Source organism: Octopus bimaculoides, chromosome 9 (genome assembly GCF_001194135.2).
Source record: "Octopus bimaculoides isolate UCB-OBI-ISO-001 chromosome 9, ASM119413v2, whole genome shotgun sequence".
Taxonomy (NCBI): domain Eukaryota; kingdom Metazoa; phylum Mollusca; class Cephalopoda; order Octopoda; family Octopodidae; genus Octopus; species Octopus bimaculoides.
In genome coordinates, this window is record NC_068989.1 from 17,016,754 (window position 1) to 17,018,020 (window position 1,267).

The 1,267-nt window shown below is 40.8% G+C and overlaps 1 protein-coding gene across 2 annotated transcripts in view; it reads left to right on the plus strand.

Annotated features, from left to right (window-relative positions):
* Positions 1 to 1,267, plus strand: part of LOC106868876 (cilia- and flagella-associated protein 119) — a 39,383-nt gene that overhangs the window by 3,374 nt on the left and 34,742 nt on the right. For both annotated transcript variants that reach the window (XM_052970303.1, XM_052970304.1), the window contains exon 2: positions 969 to 1,007. In XM_052970303.1, coding sequence (XP_052826263.1) covers positions 969 to 1,007 — 39 coding nt within the window. The remainder of the gene's footprint in view (positions 1 to 968; positions 1,008 to 1,267) is intronic.

Genomic DNA, 1,267 nt, shown 5'->3' on the forward strand with positions numbered 1-1,267 from the left:
ACACACACACACACACACACACACACACATACATATATACGACGGGCTTCTTTCAGTTTCCGTCTACCAAATGCACTCACAAGGCTTTGGTCGGACCGAGGCTATAGTAGAAGACACTTGCCCAATGTGCCACGCAGTGGGACTGAACCAAGAACCATGTGGCTGGTAAGCAAGCTACTTACCACACAGCCACTCCTGCGCCTATGAAGAATTCTTGCAGTGACACCAGACTTCTTCACATGTTTCAACAATGGTCCCACGGTATTTTTTATATACCACCCTAAGCTGTTTTCCTCTGTTTCGATACAATCCTGGCAACTGATGAAACCTTTCCCACCCTCCCTACCTCCATTCAGTTTTCTTTCAAGAACCTTTCGAATACTTTTCTTGAAGTATTTGGGACTCTCTCATTCATCTTTTTTGTTTATTATTATTATTACTGAGAGAAGTGCATGCCATCAAAGTGACACATGGGTAAAATATATAAAGCCCAGTATACCCATCATGACTACCCGTCTGATAAGGGTACACCAGGCACATGCATCACAACCATATGTGCGCGACATGGCGATCTCATATCAAGATAAACAGCACATAGCCTTGCAAGTGGGGCCCAGTTAGACTTTTCTTTAGGTCGAGTAGCCTATCCCACTCAATGGCCCCTGAATAAGGTTTGTTTAAGGATGTTGAACGAAACACCCATGTTTCCAAAGGTGAATTACCCAAACCCCAAAGAATTCCTCTCAACACTTGGCTATGATGCTTCCCCACTACTTCTGTTCATGATGAGAGATAGACATATCGTCAGCCACTAAGGGACATGCTCAGCTGATTAAGGTCAAACAACTGACAAGCAAATCTGTGGTATTGAGCAGAATATTGTTATTATTGTTGTTGTTGTTGTTCTCCTTGGTACAATATGAAGCTTAACTGTATAAGAATAATTTTGGGGGCTTATTTTCATACAGGAAGAAGAAAGCGAAACAGAATTTACAGAAAAAGAAAAGGTTTGTTGTTAGTTTTTTTCCTTTTTTTCCTTCTGATTTTCAACTATTTTTTCATTTGTTCCTGAGTATTCGGTTTTCTTGTTTTCATGCTTTAAGACAAGTTTTAGAATCCAGTCATCAGAGTTTTTCAGGTAAGTGCTTAGGCCAATTGTGGCAATCTTCATTGTCAATTCAAGTTGTAAAAGTCCACGGCCACCCTCTTTTCTTAGCAAGTAAAGTCGTTCTACATCTGCCTTATGGTGGTTCATTCTAATCTCGTG